Genomic DNA, 23,087 nt, shown 5'->3' with positions numbered 1-23,087 from the left:
TATTTTACTTACAGTAAAAGTTAAATGTGTAATGACTATCATAGTATAGAAAAAGTAAAGGTTGCAAAATGCATCCTAGAGAAAAATTGGGAGTACCTTACCTGTAGAATTAGAAAATGTCTCTACTCTGGTGGAACCAAAGCCATATTTACACATTTAACAAAAGTTGAGTATATGTTTGGCATCTTTCTGTGTTCTAAGTATTAATAAGGCCTTTCTTAAATAAACCAGTCAGATAGTATTTGTTTATTTAGTAAGTAAAATATGTTATAGTTTCGGTAACTGAAGAAGTTTATGATAAAGCTCCCATACCTGTTTTTGGCCACATATAAACATGCCTGTTTGACCATGTAGGATTTTCAAGGAAGCAAATTTTATAGGTCACTAAGATTATATGAAACCAGGCTAGGCTTCTTTGTCTCTCTGCAAAAGTAAAGGTGAGGGACTCCCTTTGCCTCTGTAATTCATTCAGAAACTCTGTTTTTCTACCTTTGTCCAGTGTCTGCTGTGTATTTAACATCTTTCCCCAGTATTTTAATGAATGTATATTCATTATTTTAGGCTGATGTCCGGCCCCAAACAGATGGATGTAATGGTCTGAGATATAATTTAACTTCTGATATTATTGAGTCCATATTTAGGACTTATCCCGCAGGTAAGACAAATCACTTCTTTCAGATTGCTAAAATATTTATTTGGATGAATTCAGTAATATTTCAATGAAAAAACAAAAAGTTTACTTTTTATTCCTGATCAAGTACAACAAAATATGTGAATTACTGTACCTACCGTGTTTCCCCGAAAATAAAACATCCTCCGAAAATAAGACCTACTTACAGGTTTCCTTCTGAGTGAAATATAAGGCATCCCCCCAAAAATAAGCACGTCGTCCGTCGTCGTCACGTCGTCGTCGTGTGTGTGTGTGTGTGTGTCCCCGCCCCAAGCTCTGTCTCAGAATGCTATTGCTAAACATGAGAGATTTGGTCCACTGATTCTGAAAGAAATGGAGTCACAAGAAATTCACCAGGAAATTCAGGAATTGCATTGTTATGATGATGTTCCAGAAGATGACATGATTGTCATTGAATAAATGAGTGAATTCTTTTTTTTTCTTTGTCTTTTTTTAAAATATATTCTATTGATTTTGGACAGAGAGGAAGGGAGAGATAGAGAGTCAGAAACATCGATGAGAGAGTGTCATCGATCAGCTGCCTCTTGCACACCCCCTACAGGGGATGTGCCCGCAACCAAGGTACATGCCCTTGACCAGAATGGAACCCGGGACCCTTCAGTCCCCAAGCCGACGCTCTATCCATTGAGCCAAACCGGTCTCGGCAAATGAGTAAATTCTTAATACTGTAAGATTCACAATTTGTCTGGTTTGTGTTGACAACTACCGTACTACCGTACCGTTTACAGGTAATAAATTTATTTTCATTTAACAATAAATGTGTATCGTATTCTTCTTCATGGAAAAATAAGACATTCCCTGAAAATAAGACCTAGCGCATCTTTGGGAGCAAAAATTAATATAAGACACTGTCTTATTTTCGGAGAAACAGGGTAGTTCCTGACAGTGGTAGATATTAAAGTTTTTAGTATATAGTGTATTGTCATCAATTCATTGGTATGACGACTTTTCCACAGTAGTTCTTAAACTTGATTTACCATTAACCATACCTGAGCAAGATAACATCCTCCAGAGGCATCAATAAATTAGTCTTTAGAGCAGTAACTCAAATCATCGTTTATGCTTCCTCCAGAGCGACCTTTCTAACTTAAAAATCCTTTCCTTTGCAAAAACCATCCTAATAGGATCACCCCAGCCCTGATGATTTATGATGTGCAGCCAAGGTTGAGAGCCACTGCTTTAGTCATTGTTTACCAACCAGTGCTCTCTTAAGCCATATACTGTTCTTCTCACTTCCTCACTCCTGCACCTTTAGTGCTTAGGAAACATACCTCTCCCACAAGACTCAGCTCAAGCATTTCCTCATTACCACCTCTGACTTCTTCTGACAGATATGAGCCCCCTCCCCTTCTGTAGGGCCAGTATCTGCCTCAGTGTTATCACGTTGTAATGTAATTATTTGCATATCTTTCTGATAACATAATAGTGTGCCAGGCACCATTCCAAAGCCTCTATGTATGTTGACTCATTTAGTTATCACAAATACCCTTTGAAGTAGGTACTATTATAAAATTTGTTAAATCTCTTGGTACAAAATAAGGTTTTGTTGTAATTGTTAAGATTCATAAAGGTAGTACCTCATCTTATCTCTCAAGTTATATTTCATACTTATAAGTAGATTATTATATACAGAATATATAGTTGAACAGTTTTATAATCTAGTTTTTGCTATTAGTTTATATTTCAACTAATTTGAGGTTTTAAGAAATGGACATGTATCATGTAACTGTTATGGTTTTTCTTCCACAGTAAAAATGAAATATGTAGAAAATGTTCCCCACAGCATGACAGAAAAGGAATTCTGGACACGTTTTTTTCAGTCCCATTATTTTCACAGGGACCGGCTGAATACAGGGTCAAAGGACCTGTTTGCAGAATGTGCCAAAATAGATGAAAAAGGTAACTGTTTACCCCTGACCCACTCTATCATTTATTTTGCTGTTCTCTACTTATTATTGATGTTAATAATGAAATTTTTAATTTCTGAAAAAGGTAAGACTTGATCAACTTTTTATTTCATTTATTTTCTAGGGTTAAAAACAATGGTTTCCTTAGGAGTGAAAAACCCACTACTTGATTTGACAGCTTTGGAAGATAAACCGTTAGATGAGGTAAGTTATAGTAAAATGATTTATGAAAGAGCACAAACTCTTCCTTGTCTTCAGCCTTTTTATAATTCTAAAATTGCCTTACGTGAGGATGTTTTACTTGTGAGACTATAAACCAAACAAAATACTGTTATCTAGAGTGACTCATCAGAAGTGCTTTTCAGTAGTACTGTTCACTATTAAAATTACTTGGAAAACAAATTCCTGTATGAGTTGCTAAAACTTTTTAAAAGAATTTTCTAGCTCTCCCATCAACAATTCTCTAGGTAGTAATGAAAGCTTAACATATTGATGAGTCTGGCTTTAAGCCCTAGCTAACAGTCTCTAGTAATGTGGATAAATATTAATAGACAAGGAAAGGGTAAGCTTTTGCTGATGGCCCATTATTTACCCTCCATGAACTCACTCATGATCCTAACCCACACTATTCCCAATATGTTTCAACAGGCACACTTTCAAATATGAGCTACCTACCTTAGCATCATAACTCTAGATTTGCTTCCTTATCCAGTCATAGGAAATGAGGTTATATCTTCTAGTCAAACCTACCTATCTATGTCTTCTGGAGTAAGAGGAAACTGCCTTTTCACACTCTTATATTTTAATTTTCTTGCCTTTTTTTTTTTTTTTGCTCCTTTTCAGCTGGCCATATACACATGCTCCCACCTACCTTTTTTAATTTTTTTCCACTAACATTTCCTCTAATGTCAAGTTAGTGTATTCACTCACCAAGTGAGAAAAACAATGTTAAAATTCTGTCCTATAACCTAAATTACATATTAATAGAATGTGATTTTTGATATGCATGTGAGTCTTTTCCATAATGAAATTAAGCTTTCTCTTGGTGATTCTTAGCACTCAGTCACTTCCTTGATGATTCTCATTACAAATATTACAAATAGGACCCTCTTAATCATCCTGACGAAATGAATTTAGGGAAGCTTAGAGATTACAGCTTACTTTATATGATGAGAAAAGACATTTTAGGGATTATATATATATATATATATATATATATATATATATATATATATATATATATAAAGATGGTATATTTTTACATACGTATGTGTAACTTTCTTCTTCATTTTGCCTATTACCAGTATCAGGCTAAGCTAAATATACCATAATAATTGAGTTCATACACTTTAAAACCAAACTAGCACTTGGCTCTGATGACTCAATGGATTGAACGTTGTCCCATGGACCAGGTTGTGGGCTCAATACTCAATGTGGTATGTGCAAGAACCAGCCATTCAGTGATTTTTCTCTCATCATTGATGTTTCTCTCTCTCTCTCCCTTTCCCTCTCCCTCTCCCTTCCCTTCCCTTCCATTTTGAAATAAATAAAAATATTTTTTTAAAAAGAAAGAAAGAAATGTTGGTTGATTCCTTTTTTCTTTGGTACCTCTTCTTCCCCTGTCATCCTCTAGTTATTACTGTCCCAGGATATTGTCTTTTGGGCTCCTCCTGAATACGTTCTCTACATGCCGTTGCTTAAAATACTAAATATGTAATGATGAGCCCTAATCGGTTTAGCTCAGTGGATAGAGCCCAGCAGCATTCAGCCTGTGGACTGAAAGGTCTCAGGTTTGGTTCTGGTCAAAGGCATGTACCTTGGTTGCGGACACATCACCAGTAGGAGTTGTGCAGGAGGCAGCTGATTGATGATTCTCTCTCATCGATGTTTCTTACTCTCTATCCCTCTCCCTTCCTCTCTGTAAAAAATCAATAAAATATAAAAATAAGAATCCCAAATAGTGCACTGGTCTGTCAATCCCAGAACTCCAAAATCATATATCCTACTGACTACTTGATATCTTCACTTATATCTCAATGTAACGTCCAAATGGAACTTTTAGTTCCCATCATCTTAAACCATTTCTTCCTGGGTCTTAAGAACATTCCATGGACTTGATAGCTCAAGAACATACTATGGCCGGGACCGGTTTGGCTCAATGGATAGAGCATCAGCTTGGGGACTGAAGGGACCCGGGTTCGATTCTGGTCAGGGGCATGTGCCTTGGTTGCGGCCATATCCCCAAAAGGGGGTGTGCAGGAGGCAGCTGATCGATGACTCTCTCTCATTGATGTTTCTAACTCTCTATCCCTTTCTCTTCCTCTCTGTACAAAATCAATAAAATATATTTAAAAAAAACAAAACAAAAAAAACATACTATGAACTTACTAGCTCAAGCCAAAACCTAAGGGTCTCCTTGATCCCCCTCCCTCCCATCCTTTATCTTCAGCATTCATTTTGTGTTAACAAATCCTCTACAGTCATCTCTAGTCTGTCTACATCTCTTGACCTTCAGATACTTACACCCTCTTGCTGTAGACTGCCACCATCTCTGGCTTTCATTGCTTGCATTGGCCTTTTAATTGTTCTTTCTAATTCCACTTTTGTTGTCATAGATCATTCTCTCCTAGGAGTAAGAGTTATAAATAAATTCAGAATGTTCTACTATGTAAAACTCTTCAATTTCTTTTTATTGAACATAGAATAAAATCAAAATTCCTACAAGGCCCTTCTTGATTTGGCCTTTACCTCCTACTTTTCAATTTGGACTAGTTCCTCATTCTGCTCTAGACATAATGACCTTCAGATCTGTTCCAAGCTTTTTCTACCCCAGAGTCTTTACACCTGCTGTTCCTTCTTCCTGCTCTTCTACCTAACTAGCTTCCACCCATTTTTCAGATATCTGTTCTAATGGCCCTTTTCCAGAGAGACCTTTTCTAACCTCCCTATATAAAATAGTTCCTCTTCACAATCCAGTTACTACATTATTGCACCCTCTCTTTTTTTGTTTTGTTTTGTTTATAACATTTGTCTCCAAATACCTATTTTACAGAGCTAGCCGAGATTAATATTGGAAAAGTGATGAAGTCAGAATTTTATTTCATCGCTATCTGACTTCAAAAGTCCATGCTTTTTTTCACTGTATTTTGTTACTTAATATTTTGCTAAGTCCAAAATTACTCTTTAAAAATGCAAGTTCAAGTTAAGACTTTTTGTTGATGGTAAACGAGTAGTGGTATTTCTTAATTTTTGTGTGCATATTGTCACTTTTAAATGTTAGCCTATAAATATTTAGTAGTGTTCCCGTCATACAGAAATTTTTTTTTTTCAGTTAAATATGTAACATAAGAAAATTAAAACTTTATTTTGATTTTTAATCTACTGAATTGTTTCTTGTAGGGCTATGGCATATCCTCTGTGCCATCTACTTCTAATTCTAAATCCATAAAGGAGAATAGTAATGCTGCCATCATCAAGAGATTTAACCATCACAGTGCCATGGTCCTAGCAGCAGGTCTCAGGAAACAGTTAAGTATACATGCAAGGTGCAGTGGCTGAGCTTTCCAAGATAGTCAAAATGAGTTGTGTTTCTGTTCTGTGGTTTTTAACATCAATTTCTTTTTCTTGTTTTTAGAGAAGCACAAAATGAACAAAATGGTGAGCCCAGCAGCATTGATGGAAATTCCAGAGATGCAGACTGCTTTCAGCCAGCAGTCAAAAGGGTATGGGTAAAATGTTGGGAACTTTAGGGTTTAGGTTTCTTCAGATTCCTTATGTATAACTGCTAGTACTTTATGTGACACTTGATTATATCAAATGACTTAGTTCTTCTAACCAACACATTAAGCATTTGGCTTAAATTGAAGAAATTTTTAAATTTGGCTTGCCAGCCAGCTTTCCATGGACTCAAGTCTGTTAACTGTTGTTATTGCTGTGTTTTCTCATGCACATACTGACATATAGTTCTGTTTTCTGGGAAAGAGTATTCAACAAAGGCAGTGAGAGAAAGAAAAACTGAAGGTTTGTGTATAATGTTTTTAAAAGATAGGATTTGGCCCTCACATTAAACCTGGCATTTGAAGGCTAAATATGTCTTTTTATTATATCCTCACTGAAGAATATGTTTTGATTTTAGAGAGAGAGAGAAATACCAATGTGGGAGAGAAACATCAATTGTTTTCCTCCTGTATGCTCCCCAACCAGGGATCGAACCTGCAACCTTTTGGTGTATGAAACACTCCAAACAACTGAGCCACCCTGCTAGGGTTATTACTCTGTGTGTGTTCTTAAGTTCCTCCCTTTATTGTAAAATAAATTATAATAAAGCTTTCTTATAGGGTAATATGTATTGACATTTTAAAAGTTTATGTCCTTAATTCTACTTCTGGACTTTTTTTTTTTTTTTTTAATAAAGATGTGCAAAGATTTAGTTACAAACGCTCATTGTAACATTACTAGAGGCCCAATGCACTAAATTCATGCAAGAGTAGGCCTTCCTTCCCCCCGCCAGCTGCTGGCACCTGCTACTCTCTGGCACCCAGAACCCAGGCTTCCCTCACAGCCCCAGCTTCACCTGAAAGAACATCCGGTCTAATTAGCATATTATGCTTTTATTATAGATAACAGAGAAAATGGCAAACATCCTATTATCTGTGGTACATCCATATAATGAAGATCATTGCGGTCATTACAGACTTTAAATGGTTTAATGATATATTGAATTAAAAATAGTTAATATATGCATAACAATAGTTCATTTTATAAAACATTAAGTTCAAAAAACTCTTGAGTTGCCTAAAATATTAGATGGTGGGAATCAAAATGAATAAGACAGTTCTTGTATTCAAAGAGTTTAGTGTCTGTAGGTAAGCCAAATATAAAAAATAATAATAATAATTACAAAACAAAATTTAAAGTATACTAGTTGTTATTTACAATAGGAACCAAAGAGAATATAAAATGAATGAATGAACAGAATAGAATAGTTCACAGATTAGATTGTATACGATAATTTCATGTGGGAAAAAGAAGTTTATGGACTTTAAAAGTCCTTTAAAAGAGCACGCTAGCCGAAACCAGTTTGGCTCAGTGGTAGAGCGTCGGTCTGCGGACTGAAAGGTCCCAGGTTCGATACTGGTCAAGGGCATGTACCTTGGTTGCAGGCACATCCCCGGTAGGGGGTGTGCAAGAGGCAGCTGGTCGATGTTTCTCTCTCATCGATGTTTCTGGCTCTCTATCTCTCTCCCTTCCTCTCTGTAAAATATCAATAAAATATTTTTTTTTTTAAAGCACGCTAAATGGTAATCTTTCTGTAAAGGGGTTGTGAGTGAGTCTTATACTTTAATATATTTTGATAATATGTTTGTGCAGGTATTTGAACCTTTAAAATTAACAAAGCCAATAGGAAATAAAGTGAAACTAAAATGTAAGTTATAGGTATTAAAGAAGAAATCTAGGAAGTGATGCTTTACTTTACAAACTCTTGCACTAAGTAGAGTTAATTTTTGATAGTCAAAGAGTTGTCACAAATCACTGTGTGGATTTTCACAATGTTGAATAATAAATGCTAGTTCTAGATATTCTTTGAAGTCAAGAGTTGCCTCTGTTCTACAAAGGATTTTGTAGGATGAGAGATTCAGAAGTATTTGATTTCTTACATACTTATGGAGCTTTCAGTTAAGTATGAAAGTGTGACTTAACTATGCTCTGGCAGAAGTTTAGGATTTGGGTTATTATGGGAGGTTTGATAGGGCACAGCTTAGGTAAGGGCAACAGCAGGAATCAAAATGAGCTTGACATATGTGAAAAGTAATGACATTAATATGCCTTGAAGTTGGCTAAAAGGTATGAAGTTGAGGAAGTATAAAATAGGCTGACTCTAGGTAAGAGGGGACTAATGGATCTATTACTCTAAATATTCTGAAATCAGATTTATTCCTATACTACTAGAGAACTACAGAGTCTTAAAATAGGGGCAATTTAAAATACTAAATGTTCAAATTATCCTTTTTGTGATAATATTTAATAACCTAGAATGTTTTAATCCTCACCCAAGGATATGTTTCTCTCCTCCTCAAAAATCAATAAATTTTAAAAAGGAAATTATTCTTTAAAAAGAGTGCATAGTCCTAGCTGGTTTGGCTCAGTGGATAGAGGGTCAGCCTATAGACTGAAAGGTCCCAGGTTCGATTCCAGATAGGGGCATGTGCCTTAATTGCAGGCACATCCCCAGTGAGGGGCATGCGGGAGGCAGCTGATCAGTGTTTCTCTCTCATCGATGTTTCTAACTTTCTATCCCTCTCCCTTCCTCTCTGTAAAAAAATCAATTAAAAAATAGTAAAAAGAGTTCATAAGTAAATCCAAATATTAGGAGGAATTAAATATATGATAAACATAGCATTTCAGAATCAGTGGGAAAAAGATTATTCTACAAATGGAGTTGGGAGGACCCATTAATAATTTAGTAAAAGAAACCCAAATTACCTACTTTACTCCTTATTCCAAAATAAATTCCAAGTGGATCAAAGATTTAAGCAAAAATTAATCCACAAAAAAAAAATAAGCAAAAAGGAAATAATTGAAAAACAAATACTAAATTGGAGAAAAAGTATAACTTAGTCATTTATTGGGGGGGGGGGAGTTAAAATATACATTTTTACCTACCAAATTGTCAAAAATTAAAACTTTAGTAGTAATTAGAATGGTTGGAGTGTAGGAAAACAAGTGTTCTCTCTAATTGGTTGATGAGAAAATGGATTCAACCACCTGTACATCATCATCTCTAGAAGTGAAGTTCATGGTATGAAGACTTCATACAGTTTTACTCTATCAGTCATGTTCATTACTTTTACAAGGAAAAGTTATGATTTAAAATCTATGTTAATAATTATAGGCGAAGTTACAGGAGTCCATTGAATATGAAGACTTGGGAAAAAATAATTCCTTAAAAACAATTGCACTAAACCTCAAGAAGTCTGATAGGTAAGTTTGGTCAATATTACATTAAGTTGAGCCAAAGCCAGTTTGGCTCAGTGGTAGAGCGTCGGTCTGTGGACTGAAGGGTCCCGGGTTCGATTCCGGTCAAGGGCATGTACCTTGGTTGCAGGCACACCCCCGGTAGGGGGTGTGCAAGAGGCAGCTGGTCGATGTTTCTCTCTCATCGACGTTTCTAGCTCTCTATCCCTCTTCCTTCCTCTCTGTAAAAATCAATAAAATATATTTTTTTTAAAAATTAAATTGAGACAGGATATTTGTATAACACAAGGTATTACAGAATATATTATAATATTCAAATTTAATTAGTTTATTACCATAAAAGTACAGTATTCTTTTTTCTTAAAAATGTACTTTTGGCATCTCGGGAAAGGATCCTAAATTATCAAAACCAAGAAAGTAAATTTTGGCTCTCTGTGCTGTTTTCATCTTACAGTCCTTTTATGAAGTAAATCATTTTATTGAAATCTTATTAACTTATCATTTTTTGCTTTGAGGGAATGTTATACTTGAGACTGCTAAAATATTTAAAAGACAAATGTTGAGCATCTTTATTCTGTGTAATTTCTTTCTTCTTTGCTAATGTTTAGGTATTATCATGGTCCAACTCCAATCCAATCACTACAGTATGCAACAAGTCAGGATATTATTAATTCTTTTCAAAGTATTAGACAAGAAATGGAAGCTTATACACCCAAATTAACTCAGGTGGGTTATTTATATTGTTTGAAAACCAGAATACACACACACACGATTACTTTATGTGCATAACCGAATTCAACTATATAACTAATATTTTAATTGTGTTTAAAAACATATTTCTACTAAATAAATTGAAAAAATCAAGAGATAGAAAGGGAATTTGGCTTATTCAAGAAGCATATGAAGACAAGATGATAATGAAAAATAATGACTTTTGTGATTGCTAATTTTTCCTTCCATATACACAGTTTTGTTGGTAAAATCTTTCCAGAAAAATCTTCTGGTCATCACTCTATTCTGCATGACCTCAATATATAAAACAAATATATACTACATTATCTATTCTTCATTTTTCCCACCCTTATTTATACTTTAGTTGATTATCAATTTCTGTCAAGCCTTCAGTATTTTTTTATTTCATCACCTTGTTTTATACCAGTTTTATACCCTTTAATACAGTTCCTCATGTTGTGGTGACCCCAACCATAAAAATATTATCGTTGCTACTTCATAACTGTAATTTTGCTACTGTTATGAATCATAATGTAAATATCTGTGTTTTCTGATGGTCTTAGGCTCTACAGCAGCGGTTCTCACAGTGCCTGGTACTTGTGGGTGCTCATTGAGTAGATAGGTCAGTTATGTCCCTGAATGTTGATACTGACACAGTGCAGAATACATTCTTTCCTCTTTTAACTAAGTATATTCACTTTTTTGGTAATAAATGATGTATTTCTGCTGTGTTGGTTCCCCTCCCTCACCCCTAACCTCAGCTGCCAACAAGGATACATGTTGCCGAAACCAGTTTGGCTCAGTGGATAGAATGTCGGTCTGCGGACTAACAGGTCCCAGGGTTGATTCCAGTCAGGGGCATGTACATTGTTTGCGAGCACATCCCCAGTAGGGGGTGTGCAGGAGGTGGCTGGTCGATGTCTCTCTCTCATCCCTTCCTCTCTCTAAAAAATCAATAAAATATATATATATATATATTTTTTTTTTTAAAGGATACATGTTGTTTTGCTTGTTTCTTTTCCTTAAATTCAATTTTATCTTCAATGGTAAGAGTTCATAAGTTAGGTTGAATTGGTGCTTAAGAAAAGGTTTGACAAGGCAAAAGTGTGTGAGTTCTAGGGTACCTGTAGACTTCCTAGTATTCCTGGAAGATTGCTATGTATTCACTTTCTACACAGACGGTGTTTCTGTGTAAAAAGTAGTAGTTCGCTCTGGTTGCTATAAATTATATATTGATACAGTAGTAAGACTTACTAGACACATTGCTATAAATCTGAAATGTTAAGTAAGAAAGATGGCAAAAAAGAGGGGGACTACTTCTGTGTTTTCTTTCAGGTTCTCTCAAGTAGTGCCGCCACTAGCACCATCACAGCACTGTCACCTGGAGGAGCACTTATGCAGGGAGGGACACAGCAAGCCATAAACCGTATGTGCTACACTACCTTCTATTACTATCTAAAGAGCAATTTGAAAGGAGGAGGCTAAATTTTATTGGTGTTTCTTTGGAAATTTTCTGGGATGTTTTTTGTTGTAATTTTTATGCATCCAGATCCTGAAACATATCTAGACAATAACTTTGATTTCAGAATTGTTTTAATTTTATAAAAAGCGACACATTTGTAGTCTCCCTATATCATCCTAAAAACTTTCCTTTTTCCTCACCTACCTCTTAGACTAAAGGGAAACCTAAAAGTTTTCCCAGAATCCCAAAGGAATTTAAACTCTGATCTGTCAGACACAAAATCAGTAACATATCTCAGAATAGCACATCCTGGTTTGACATTGGCAAAGAATGCATGTCCTTCTCTCTGAAACTATGCATACGGGAAAATAGCTTTTATCCCATGGGCCTTTTTTTTTGCAGAGATGGTGCCAAATGATATTCAGTCTGAACTGAAACACCTGTATGTGGCTGTTGGGGAACTTCTCCGGCACTTCTGGTCCTGCTTTCCTGTCAACACGCCATTCCTGGAAGAAAAGGTCTGAGCCCGTTCACACACAGCCAACTGTTATCGTAGTATGACTCAGTGAGATGTTAGTGTGAAATCGGAAAGATGAATTAAATGTTTACTATGTGAAAGGCAGTGGATATCTGCTTTGCACATGTTATTTAAACTTCACAAAATCCTTATGAAGTAGGTATTGATACAGCTTTAAAGAAACTTAGGTCCAGACCAGTTCATAACATATGATCATGTATCTTAAAACTTGTATTTACCTCTAAGCCACTGGGAATGATTAAAGAACAAAGTCCTAAAACAAGTCACATCAGTATAAATAATTACTTGGTACACATTTTAGGAGTAATGAAATCTAAGCTGAGATTGATGACTAGTATAGTATTAGCTATTTAACACTAAAACCTTGTTAACCAATTAAAGGAAAGTTGGCAAATAGAAAAGTATAGTACTAATGGTAGTTTTACTATATAGATTATTCTTTAAATTTTTTAAGAGAAAGACAAATGCGCTATTAAAAATAATAGGCAAAAGGATATTAACAGGCAACTTAGGCCCAATAAACCTAAGGAAATTTTCATACTCACTAGTACTCAAATGAAGATAACTTTGAGCTCTAACTGGTTTTGGCTCAGTGGATAGAGCATCGGCCTGTTAACTGAAGGGTCACAGGTTTGATTCCAGTCAGGGCATGTACCTTGGTTTTGGGCACATCCCTAGTAGAGGGTGTGCAGGAAGCAGCTGATAGATGTTTCTCTCTCATCAATGTTTCTAACTCTCTATCCCTCTCCCTCCCTCTCTGTAAAAAAATCAATAAAATATTTTTTTTAAAGAACAGTGGAAGAACATTTTCATCTAAAATCTGCAAAAGAACAAAAAACTTAAAATGATTTTTTTTTTTAATGACTTAACCCAACCCTAGCCAGTTTGGCTTAGTGGATAGAGCATCAGCCTGTGGACCGATGGGCCCCAGGTTCAGTTCCAGTCAAGGGCATGAACCTCAGTTGCAGGCTCCTCCTCCTGGTTGGGGCTCGTGCAGGAGGCAGCCAGTCAGTGATTCCCTTTCATCGTTGATGTTTCTATACATCTATTTTAAATGATTACTTGGATGAGTGTGTAATGACTGAAAGATGTTCATATTAAACCTAGTGAAAGTTTAAAATAGTATGCACTGTGTATTTTCTGCATATATACTTTTATACACATGCACAAAAAATGTCAAGAAGGAATAGCTAAGATTTAGAAACAGCCCAAGTGCCCATCAGCAGATGAGTGGATTAAAAAAACTGTGGTACATCTACACAAGGGAATACTACGCCACTATAAAAAAGAAGGAACTTTTACCATTTGCAACAGCATGGATGGAACTGGAGAGCATTATGCTAAACAAAATAAGCCAGTTGGAGAAAGATAAATATTACATGATCTCAGTTATATGTGAGATAAAATGATCATCATAATTTGATGAACAAAAATAGATCCAGAAACAAATGGCAGGGGAGGTGCAACGAAAGGACTTGTATGCATGCATCTGGGGTTTGCCCAGGGTGGGAATGGCTGGGGGTAGGGGAGTGTCATTCGGGGAAAAGGGAGACATATGTAAAACTTTAGACAATTAAAAATAATAATAATAATAATGAAATAAATTTTAAATGTTGAGAAGGGTATGAGTTATAGACCAAAGTGTTAGTGATCTATGAATGTTGCTATATAATAAGTATGTTTTTATTTTCTACCTTTTGCATTTTTAAAATTTTTCCTACAGCAACCATTATTTTGAGGATAGACTTCTTTTACTTTTAAATTTTTAATTATCTTCTCTGCCTGGTGGAACCAATTAATCTTTAAAAAAATAATAATAAAGTAACCTTCCTTTGTGTATTTTTATCTTGATCTCTATAAATGCTTTGAGATTGTTCTGTAATTCATTATTTCTTTCATCTTTTGTAGGTAGTGAAAATGAAAAGTAATTTGGAACGATTCCAGGTTACAAAGCTCTGCCCATTCCAAGAAAAAATTCGAAGACAGTATTTAAGCACAAATGTAAGGCAACAATCTGATTTTGGCCTGATTTTCTTTTTCTATGCAGTAAAATGATACTAACTTTGTTTTCATTAAATGAGTAGAATACATTATTTTTTTCTTACTCAGAATACTGTTTTTAACTGTAAAATAATAAATATCTGTGTGCCCACCAATCACAGTAAGAACTAGGACATTACGTAGGTATTCCCTGAGGGTCCCTGGCAGTTACCTACCCTCTACTCACACTCTCCCAAGGCCGTGACTAATGAGGCATTTCAAATAATCATCTCCATGCTTTTCTTTATAGACTTAAAACCTACATGTGTATTCCTAAAAAATTTATTTTTGCTCTAGCCAGTTTTGCTCAATGGTTAGAGTGTAGGAGGGGTTCGATTCCAGTCAAAGGCATGTACCTTGGTTGCAGGCTCCATCCCAGGCCCTGGTCTAGGCGCATGTGGGAGGCAGCCAATGGATGTGTCTCTCTCACATCAATGTTTGTCTCTCACTGTCTTCTTCTACTCTTTCTGAAAATCAATGGAAAAATATCCTCAATAGAGGATTAATAACAACAACAAGAAGGAAATATTTTGAAAATCAGAGTAGTAAGCACAAACCTAGCAACGCAATGAAGGCAAAATTGCTGCTCTGTGATAGTAAATTCAACAGCCCTGATGGTTGACCTCAGGGTGGGATACTGAATGAGGTACTGAATGAAAAGTGTCACTTTATGCCCAGGATTTTTAGCTTTGTTTTTAATGCAAGACTAGAGCAACCACAAAAGATGGTTTTTGTGTATGTTATGCAAATACTTTCAGAAATGATAGAGGAAATAGTTTATACAAACTTAGAACTCAGTATTTCCATAAATAGGATAATCAAAAAGAGAAGTTTTATAATTGAAAGCTGAAAAATCTGCATCAGTTAGGTTTTTAGTAAGTCTTTATACCCTAAAAATTCTAAGCTGTTTTTCTCAAAATATAACAATATTAGTTGCCAGAAAAGCAGCTTGGAGTATCTTTGTGCAGCAGGGCAAGGATGATTTTTGTATCATTTTAGTTCCAGACAGAACAAAATAACACACACACGTGTACACACACACACACACACACACACACACACACACACACACAAAATAACTGACGTAAATAGGAGTTTTTTGTTTTTTAACTCTACCTCAGATTGGATTTAAGTCATTGACATGCTAAAAGAATTTAGGGTTTCCTGGTTTTTATTCCGATACTGCCAGAATTGACTTGGAGACTTTAAAAGACTTTTGCTTCCAACCACATAAAAAATGTCTATATATTCCAAAGACATTCTACCTCCGGAATCTTCATTAGCTTAGACCAATGTGGTCCTATTGACTTCTGGTTATGTCCATGTTGAGGGGAAAAAATTTTTCTACTCAAGATACAAAGTGCTGGCCTAAGGTATGACCTGGTACTTGTGTGAAGCATTGAAACCATTTAGATTTTCTATAATTTGAGTTATGGAATCCTGAAATGTTGGAGCTGGAAAGGCCCTAAAAAACATAGGAAAATACTTCACAAGATTGGCTATGCAGCAAAATTAACTGCAGGAACTTTTGAAAATCAAAGATTCCTGGGTCTTGTCTAAGACCTGCTACATCAAAATCTTCAGGGGAATGAGGCATTTTTCAAATGTTCTGTAGGGCGGACATTACAACCCAGACAGAACAGGTGAATGTCCAACCTCTTCTGTACCCCATTGTCTCAATTTTCTGTACAAAATGTGTGTGATAACACCTTCACAGGGGGCTTGCACGTTGCCTTATTGGGGAAATGCAAGTGAGCTTTGAAACTGACTCTGAAGTACATGCCATATCTGAATCAGAGGCATTGACTTCCCAGCCCAGTTGACTAAATATCCTGCTATGTTTTTCAGTTGGTAAGTCACATAGAAGAGATGCTCCAGACAGCCTACAACAAGCTCCACACGTGGCAGTCACGACGTCTGCTGAAGAAAACGTGAGGTGTCTGTGGCTCTACAGGTTTTGTGAGATTGAAAGAACTATGACCTGCAGTGACTCTGGAAACCTAACCTGACAGACCTGCAGATGATCAACAGAAGTGCAAGAAACGTCTGCACCACACCAACTCTCAGAGCTGGTGCTATTGTACTTGCACATTGTGAACTGAAAGGAAAGGAACTGATTAAACTAAAAGCTGGAGAGGTAAATTAAGGCAGAACCAAAATGAGCTAAGTTGCAAATATATATATATATAAATATATTTTTTAAAAAGACACTGTTTACTGCAGTTACTCAGGAACTGCTTTTGATTCATATTAAGCTGCTTTCAGAAATCTAAAAAAAAAAAAAAAACACTTTTTAAAAGGGTGCGTTGATAAAATCTAAGATTTTTGTTGTTTTCTGTATAAAATTTTTTCTAAGTTTATGGCACAGGGTACACCTTAAGTATTTCTCCTCCATCCTCCGCTTGGGTCCTCGTTTGTACCGTACATCAATGAGTTAGAGAGAGACCTTTAAAGAGGGAGACTGTTGCTCAACCATCAGGAAACAGTTGTGCTCAGAAGACATCATTGGTCCTGTTTCCTACGGAAATGAGAAACAATAAATATTGCACTGAATGTTTGTGGTTTAAGTCCCTAAATGATAAAGAGGGAACAGAATTTGCAGAAAGTTGTGTGAGGTTTTATGCAGAATTTTGTCAGAAGACAATGGTGCTGCATGTTCTTTTGAGTGCAAATGTACATTGCTAAGATTTTTTTTAAAGATGGCATGTGCTTTGAAAAAAATTGCATTTTTAAAGTTTAAAAATCTTAAGAGTGAGAAATATAAGAGATCTTACTTATTTTCACTTCTTTAGAAAAATAAAAGATGTTTCTCATATCTCCTTTTCTCCAGTATCTGACTGTTACTATCTATGGCAAATTGATAATCATTGCTGAAAAGCCTAAATACAAAAAAAAAAAAATGTTCTTGTTTCTGGAATCCATGCTGTGCCCTATTTTGTCCCTAATAGGATCAACTGTTTAAGACTTTAGATGTCTTATATTAAAAGTTACAGGAAAAAAGTAAAACTTTTATAGATATCTTTTAACTGTAACACATCTTGTGGTTTCTCATGTTTTATATTTACTTGGGTGCGCTGCACACGGCTATTCATTCTTTTTTAAAGCCGTTATACAAACTAGTTACCTTTCATATAATGGCTACAGTAGGTCAAACCCTGTTCAGACTTTGAACAAGTAAAAGGAAAGAGGCAACATCACTTTCTGCTTCATTCCTCCCATTTCTTTCATATCAGGATAATAATTGTGTAATCCCTCAGATCTTACAGTTTTACAAATTACTTTTAAAATGTGTTATCACCACAAGCACTCTAAGTAATAGCCATGGAGTAGATAGAAAAATGTTTGAAATAAAACAGTATGGGCTCTGGACAAATAGTTCAGTTGGATAGAGCATCATCCCAGTTCACCAAGGTTGCAGATTTAAGCCCCGGTTAGGGCACATACAATAATCAACCAATGAATGAATGCATAAGTGGAACAACAAATCTATGTTTTTCTGTCTCTCCCAACTTCCTCCCTCTCCAAAAATCAATAAATGAAAAGAAATAGAAGAGTATGTCTGTGGGGAAGGCAGATGTAAAGAAGCAAAATGCTCTGTTAAAGATTAAGTGATAAATACAGTGAAGCCATAAAAGAGAAACGGGGGGAGCTGAGTCGGCTCCACTGAAGAGGTGACATTGTAGTTGAGCCTTGAAGATTGAATAGGGAAAAGAATAATGAAGGGATGAAGGCTTGGAAAGACCCCAGTGTGTTAAGGGAACAGTGTATTTATTAGATTGAAGGGTCAATGGTGCCAAAAGGTTGGGAAATCAGTTTACATTAATGGCTCTGTATGTGAAAGTCAGAAATTGAGACCTTGCCCATTAGGTAAGAAAATTTGAGCAAATATGTGTGGTTTTTTATTAGGGCTTTTTTGGTTAAAAGTCTGGCATTTCGGGAGGCCAAAACCTAGAAGGCTTTTGCAACAATCCAGAATGGAAACTGGTCTGAATTAGAGTAGAGTTCTGGTAAATAGAAATAAGGGAACTGAGTAAAGGACATTCCTAAGGTATGTTACCAAGTCACTCATAGAAAAGGAAGGAGTTAAGAGATTACACCAGAGACAGCTCTCAATTTTATGTCTACTTTGCTTTTGAAATATTTGATCCTTTAAGTCCTTTAAAAGTGAACTTTGGCCACCATTTAGGCCTGCTATGGCCTTACCTTCCCACTGTGGATAATTATAGCTTTTGGTGACTGAGGGCTACTCTAAACCAGCATGTACCAAGCACCTTTCATTCTCACAACAGCCAGTGCATCCGATGATGCTATAGACTGTAAATAGTGTGGGCATTGATTTATCCAAATTCACACAGTAAGTGGCAGAGTTGGAATTGACCCTAAACTGCTAAGCTTCTGTAGCCACTTAGGGATAAGATGCTTGTGAAGTTGGAAGCTGATTCCCTAGCCTGTGCTCCTGTTGCCTGGTTTTATTTTTGACTTCCCTGTCAGTCACTCCTGGCTCCAGTTCTCTTCTGTGCTACTTTATGGCAAAGCATATTTTGGAGTTAGTCTGCTGAGTAGGTCCCATTAGCCCAGAAGGCTGCAAAATACAATATAATGAAATCATGTCCTGCCCTAGGAAAATGTGTGCTCCTGGAAAGAAGCATAAAGTCAGTAGTGCTAGTCTGCTTTAGATTTATACTGCAAAAAGAGTAGGATGCCTTGTGATAACCACAACAGTCTGGAACACCCCATCCCACACACACACACACAAAAAAAGCTTCAACATCTATCTAGAAAGATAACCTGAAAGTGATTTCCTATTGGTGTATGTGCCGTCAGGAGCCAATAGTGGCCCTGAGGTGGAAGGCTGCCCATTTTAAAGTTAACAGTTGCTGTCTCCAGTTTCAAGATTTGCATGGGATTCCTCTGCATTACCTCTGCCCTTTCCCAGTTTAGCTTCTTCAAGACTCAGCTGTTGTCCCAGTTCCTAAGACCAGGATAATCTTAGTTATTTTCAGCTCAAATTGTCCAGAGTTGGAGCATTGCCTAGAGCCTGGCCCTGGAGTGATCAGCCTTACTTTGTAATCCATATCCTTGCTTGGCTGTGTATTAAAGTTACAGAAACAACTTTGGAATCCAAACTTTGTAACCACAAAACCCTGCTTTCATAGTCTTTCACAGAATCAATCACTAACACATAGGACCAATGTGGAATTGCACCTGTTGAGGCAGAGCCAAAGACCCAGCTCCTCCCACCCCTCTAACAATACAGGATAAAAAACAACCCTCTCTGGCCACCTGGCAATGGCTGTTTTGTTGGAGTGGCTGATAATGAGCAGGCTAAAGCTGAAGTAGGTAAATTCTGGCTTAAATTTGTTTTTATTTTTTCTTAATTTTAGAGAAAGAAACATCAGTTGTCTCACATGTCCTGACTTGAGAATTGAATCCACATCCTGGGTATGTGCCCTGACCAGGAATCGAACCCACCATCTTTTGATGTACAGGATGATGCTCCGTCTGAGCCACACAGGCCAGGGCAATTCTGGCTTAAATTTAAAAGTTTACTTACCTACCGGTAGTCATAGGAATAAATAGTTGGTAAATTTAAAGCCAACTTATTAGTAAAAGATTGTCAAATTTGATCAAAAAACAAGATTCAACTAAATGCTAGTTATAATCACAGAAATGTCTACACTTACCTCACTATACTTGCTCTCCCATCATGTGTCAAATTCAGCTCACTAGGTGTTCCCATTCCAAGGCCTTTAGTGTCCAAATTTAGTTCTGGTTCTAGTAGCTAAATGTCTGGTGGACAGAGCAGTGAAAGGGGAATAACAAGTACAAGGTCATTGACCACTAATGCCCATTTTTAAAAATTATTAAAGTAGCCCCAGGCAGGTGCCTTGGTTGGTTGATTGGAGCATTGTCCTATACACCAAAGGGTTGCAGGTTCAATCCTCGGTCAGGGCATGTATAGGAGGCAACTGATTGATGTTTCTCTCACATTGGTGTTTTCCTCTCTAAAAAGCAACGAACATATCCTCAGGTGAAGATTTTTTTAAATTATAAAAGTATATTTTTTAAAGTTTAAGTAATACTGAAGTATATAAAATACAAAATGTAAAAGGCGAAAGATTTATGCGGTCTGAACACAATGGAATATTATGCTGCCATAAAAAAGAAATTCTCATCATTTGCAGCAACCTGGATGGAATTGGAAAACATCATATTGAGTGAAATAAGCCAGTCAATGAAAGAGAAACACCACATGACCTCACTCATTTATGGATGATAAAGTACATTATAAACTGAAGAACCAAAAGATAGATGTAGAGACAGTAAAGCAACAAGCAGACTGTCAAATTACAGCGGGGAGGGGAGGGAGATCTGGGGGAGATAAGAGATCAACCGAAGGACTTGTATACATGCATATAAGTACAACCAATGGACACAAAACTCTGGGGAGGAAGGGCATGTATGAGAGGGGGAGGGGGGCATGTATGAGAGGGGGAGGGGTATATGTACAAAGATAATTTAATTTAAAAAAATTTAAAAAATAAAAACCGAGAGCTCAGAAAATAAATAAATAAATTACAAAATATATCTATACCCTTACTCCCAATCTCACTTTATCAAGGTTTTCTGGACATTTTCCTAAACTACAACCTAAGAATTTTCTGGCAAAGAGACACCTGTGCACATATTCATGCCTTTGGCAATAGGGCTTATCTCCATTTGAGGCCCTATCCAATTTTTTGTGAATTTTGGTCCTAGACATTGGTATACTGTTCCTGGCACTTGATGATCCATAAGAACAGGCTAGGCCTGGCCTCAATACAAGTTCCTGAAATTTTACATGTACAGTCAGATCTCTATCACCTAAGAACATTTAGACCACAGATTCAAGGAGTAGAGAAAAAGTAGTGTTCCAATATGTCTTCCTAGGATGGATTGCAACCTCAACAGTAGTGGAGACGTGGTATAGCAGAGCTGGTAGAGCACAGACTAGGACCTAGACTGTTTGGGTTCAAATCCCAGCCTTGAGCAATTTACTGAATCTGTGTCTCCAATTCTTCAATAACATGGTTCTTCCTTGAAGTCATACTTGACTGATAGGGTTATTGTGAGGAGTACAGATAGATAATACTAGGCAGCCAAAACCGATTTGGCTCAGTGGATAGAGCATCAGCCTGCAGACTGAAAGGTCCCAGGTTCGATTCTGGTCAAGGGCATGTAACTTGGTTGCAGGCACCTCCCCAGTGCGGGGTGGGCAGGAGGCAGCTGATCGACGTTTCTCTCTCATCGATGTTTCTAACTCTATCCCTCTCTCTTCCTCTCTGTAAAAAATCAATAAAAATATATATTTTTTTTTTAAGAATACAAGGCAATAATGGAATCAGGGACATAGAAAGGGAGTGGATTGACAATCCTCAGGGGGAAGAAGGTCTGAGGAGTGCAGGAAGAGATTGGACAAAAATCTTACACGTATGGATGAAGACAGTGGCAGGGGGTAAGGGCATGGGGTGGCATGGGGAATCAGGTGGAGGGGAGCTGGGGGGCGGGGAGGAACACCTGTAATAATCTGAACAATAAAGATGTATTCGATTTTTTAAAAAAAATAAAAATCTCTTGAAAATCCAAAAAAAGTGCAAGGCACTTGGTCACCTGTCTCAAAACTGTCCATGGTACAGCTCCAGCCCAGACAAGAGGGAGTAGGTTGCGAAGCAGGTGGTATCAAGATCTCTCCTGCTCGTCGGGGCCAACCCTCTTCTTAGATTGGACTTTTGAGAGCTTCCCAGATTTTCAGTTCAACGTTCCAGATTGTCCCAAAGGGATGGAAAGGGGGGACTAACGTTTATTGAGCACCTTCCTGGTGTGGAGCTTTACATTTAAGCCTTGATTCAACCATGGAAAAGGAGGAAACTGGTAGCCCATCCCTGACCAGACCAGCCATGTGTATAACTGACTGTAGTGTTAAATAATAAGGCATCCCTCTTTAAAGAAAGAAAGAAAAACAGGCATTATGTACAGGTTCTGGAACAGCCCTCACCTAAGGAAGGGGTCAGGCTAGGCCTGGTGCAAGGCTGAGAATTCCACACACCAGTTACAGTCTGAAATAGATGGAACAAACTGTCAGAACAGTGACCACAACTTGCCTCTTTCCTCAGCACATTTCCTGAGATAGGAATAATTGAGCAATTCCCCCATACCAAGTCATGTTGGTATTGAACCGAGGAGGTGGGCACTATTATATTTCCTATTTCACAGACTCATAAGGCTTAGAATGTGACTTGCACACAAACATACACTGAGACCCTCTTTCTGGGTGGCTGTTTGGTGCAACATAGAGGAATGCAGTGCAGATGGAGCCCTGCTGTCTACTCCTCCTCCCTTTGATGTGAAAAGCTTCTCTCCAAGTGGTGGGGGTGGGAAGGGGATGTCTATACCCTGAAAGGCCTGGAAGGAAAGATAGAAAGATGGGGGTCTCCTTAGAAGGGGGTCTTTTGGGTGTTTTGTTTCCCACCCTCTCTGCCCCCAAGACTAAATACATCACATCACAGAAACAGGCTGGCCGGAGCTGCCCAGATGGTCACTTGGCCCCAGGCACATTCCTGCTGCTCAGATCCATGCAGAGGCCTCTCTAAACCTCATTGATTTTCTGCTTCATTAGGTCAGTGAGAGTGTGCAGCTGCTGCAGAGAGCCCTCTCCAGCAAGGTCTAGCAATCTCCCGGAGGAACTCCCCCTTGTCCCTGCTA

General features: G+C 37.2%; 1 protein-coding gene across 3 annotated transcripts in view; it reads left to right on the top strand.

The window, feature by feature from the left end:
• GTF2H1 (general transcription factor IIH subunit 1) overlaps nucleotides 1-17,160 on the top strand; it is a 31,526-nt gene extending 14,366 nt beyond the window's left edge. For 2 of the 3 annotated variants that reach the window (XM_036426736.2, XM_036426735.2), the window contains 11 exons: nucleotides 562-655; nucleotides 2,441-2,590; nucleotides 2,723-2,802; nucleotides 5,998-6,125; nucleotides 6,233-6,320; nucleotides 9,491-9,579; nucleotides 10,182-10,299; nucleotides 11,641-11,731; nucleotides 12,170-12,285; nucleotides 14,214-14,306; nucleotides 16,194-17,160. In XM_036426736.2, the coding sequence (XP_036282629.1) occupies nucleotides 562-655; nucleotides 2,441-2,590; nucleotides 2,723-2,802; nucleotides 5,998-6,125; nucleotides 6,233-6,320; nucleotides 9,491-9,579; nucleotides 10,182-10,299; nucleotides 11,641-11,731; nucleotides 12,170-12,285; nucleotides 14,214-14,306; nucleotides 16,194-16,280 (1,134 nt within the window). In that variant the 3' untranslated portion in view covers nucleotides 16,281-17,160. The remainder of the gene's footprint in view (nucleotides 1-561; nucleotides 656-2,440; nucleotides 2,591-2,722; nucleotides 2,803-5,997; nucleotides 6,126-6,232; nucleotides 6,321-9,490; nucleotides 9,580-10,181; nucleotides 10,300-11,640; nucleotides 11,732-12,169; nucleotides 12,286-14,213; nucleotides 14,307-16,193) is intronic. The other variant, XR_006740903.1, reaches the window with a different exon arrangement.
• The last annotated feature ends 5,927 nt before the right edge of the window (nucleotides 17,161-23,087 follow it).

The sequence above is a fragment of the Pipistrellus kuhlii genome, unplaced genomic scaffold (genome assembly GCF_014108245.1).
Source record: "Pipistrellus kuhlii isolate mPipKuh1 unplaced genomic scaffold, mPipKuh1.p scaffold_m20_p_9, whole genome shotgun sequence".
Taxonomy (NCBI): Eukaryota; Metazoa; Chordata; class Mammalia; order Chiroptera; family Vespertilionidae; genus Pipistrellus; species Pipistrellus kuhlii.
The sequence above is the reverse complement of the archived record's forward strand: the minus strand, read 5'-3'. Positions and strand labels throughout refer to the sequence as shown.